General features: G+C 27.8%; 1 protein-coding gene across 1 annotated transcript; it reads right to left on the bottom strand.

Annotated features, from left to right (window-relative positions):
* Positions 1-1,112: 1,112 nt before the first annotated feature.
* Positions 1,113-1,851, bottom strand: LOC112906212 (carbohydrate sulfotransferase 11-like; the record flags this gene model as incomplete). The annotated part of the gene is made up of 1 exon (XM_025980014.1): positions 1,113-1,851. A coding segment is annotated over one exon (426 nt), but the record flags the coding sequence as incomplete, so codon positions are not given.
* Between the last annotated feature and the right edge of the window lie 398 nt (positions 1,852-2,249).

Genomic DNA, 2,249 nt, shown 5'->3' with positions numbered 1-2,249 from the left:
TGAAAAATTATTTGCCTTAACAATTAACAGCCTTAAGTTATATACGAGAAACAGTCAAAAAGTATTGCCTATTTGTTTTGTTAAAACTGCCTTCTTACAAGAAAGTAGATTTATTTCTTGGGAAATAGATTTTTGAAATGTGAAAGGGGGAAAGTCATTCGTTTGTAACTACGCCAATAATTGTAGTATTACGTCATTAATGTCTTCTGTGAACAACCCCTGTATAAAAATTCATATGTAATTCAATATGTACCTTAATATGTAAATGAGTACACGGAATATATAAATAAAGTTCCTGAAAAATATAAATATGTAAGATCTAAGGTCGTTAAGGTTAATCAGTGTCGTTATTGTTATCATAAAGAGACTTAGACGTACATTACAAAATCTACAAATTAATATTTATTTATATTCGTGTTTATAATACTATAACATACAAGAGATTATTGTTTATATAATTATTACAGCGATGTTTAATGAAATAAAAAAATAATGAAATGAAGCACCTGAAATTCGCAGTAATTTTTTTATTTGTCTGCAAGTGTTCAAATTACAGTTTACAACCAATACACTACTGTTAATCTTTGACAGACCCTGAAATTTGAAAGTTTGTTGGGCGCATAAAAAAGGCAGAACACAATAAGCTGTGGAAACTGTGGAAATTGATTTTTTAACATTTTCTCATTAAAATGTAGTATCAACGACCTACTTTAAGTATAATCNATAACTCTAAAAATCTTTATGTTAATAAATTGAATTACTCTTTTCTTTTAAGACGACTCGTCGATTGGATTTATATGCTGAGTCATTCGCCAAAGTAGCAAAACTTGATTATCAGCCACAGATTATCAAGAAATGAACCTGCAATTTAAACAAATTACATTTACCTATGTAACGTAAGATATGTTAATTATTAAATAAAAATTGTTTTAGATTTAGGAATATACTTTATAGAAGTGAATGACTAATGTTACTGTCCATTATTAACCTGTCTAAATAATCCAACAAAACCACAAAAAATCTTGGATCAAGGCAGGCGCCCCAGAAATAGAACCAATGTTTCGTTTAGTAAAAAATGGATTAAAAACAAAATAAAATAATATATGGTTTAGAACAATAATTTATTTGCAGATATAGTTCAAATATACGTAATGATGGTAAAAAAATAAAAAATTTGCTAAAACTAACTTACACACTATTTTTTAACTAGATTTAATATGGCTTTAATAAACATACTAAAATTTGATTTAAAAAGGTTGAAAAATTTTGTTATGAACTAGTGCAACATAAAAAAAATACACTGCCACTAGTTAAAAATTTGTACTTCAATGGTTAATTATTTAAATTAGTAGCACCATAAATCATTACTCATACTCAACCCAATGGGTGACCTGGGTTAAGAAGACAATTAAATTTTAAGATAACTCATCCAATCTCGAATCCTAAAATAGGATTCAAGTCATATCCAAAAAGTTTAAAATCAAGCTTATACAAATTGTACAAATCTTCGATTTCAGACAGAGAAAGTTGTTGAAAATAAAACCTTAACTTGTCACGAGTGTAATTAGGTTTAGAAACGGGAAAATCAATGTAAGGAGCACCAACCATGTCGAGAACAGTTCTAGTGTCCTCTTCAAACCATTCATATTTACCAATAAAAGTATAATTTATAAGACAGGGTTGACAAAGATCATTAACTGGCATCCAGTGCTCATTTGCCAATTCATTTGTGACACCTTCTCTTATTAAATATTGCGCGAATTCGCGAAATGTTATATTTTTTCCACTCTTTATTTCATCAGACGTGGCGTTTGGCCGATATTTTTTTACGATATATCGACCTATTCTTGTCTAAAAATAAAAACCGAAATATTTATCAGACATAAAAACATTTATTGAAAATTTTGTCATGAAGCACAAATTATTTGTTTACGATAATAAAAAGTATTTTAAATGATTTTGATCATCCCATCACAAAAACATTTTTAGTGTTCTCGGGATTGGAACTCATTTTATGTTTAAGTATTTCACATCATACGCTCGAATACAATAAATTCAGTATCTTTATTATTAAGTGTTGTAATAAAAAAAAAATTTGCTATGCAGTGCAAAATTGGATTATTAAGGCTGAACCAATAAAAGGAATTAAATCAAAATCCATCTTTATTGGACAGTTACATATACAAGATTAACAAAATTACGCAATATTTAATGCGAATATTCAATTAAAGACAGTCATTATTAAACAA

Source organism: Agrilus planipennis, unplaced genomic scaffold (assembly GCF_000699045.2).
Source record: "Agrilus planipennis isolate EAB-ADULT unplaced genomic scaffold, Apla_2.0 scaffold2572, whole genome shotgun sequence".
Classification (NCBI taxonomy): Eukaryota; Metazoa; Arthropoda; class Insecta; order Coleoptera; family Buprestidae; genus Agrilus; species Agrilus planipennis.
The sequence above is the reverse complement of the archived record's forward strand: the minus strand, read 5'-3'. Positions and strand labels throughout refer to the sequence as shown.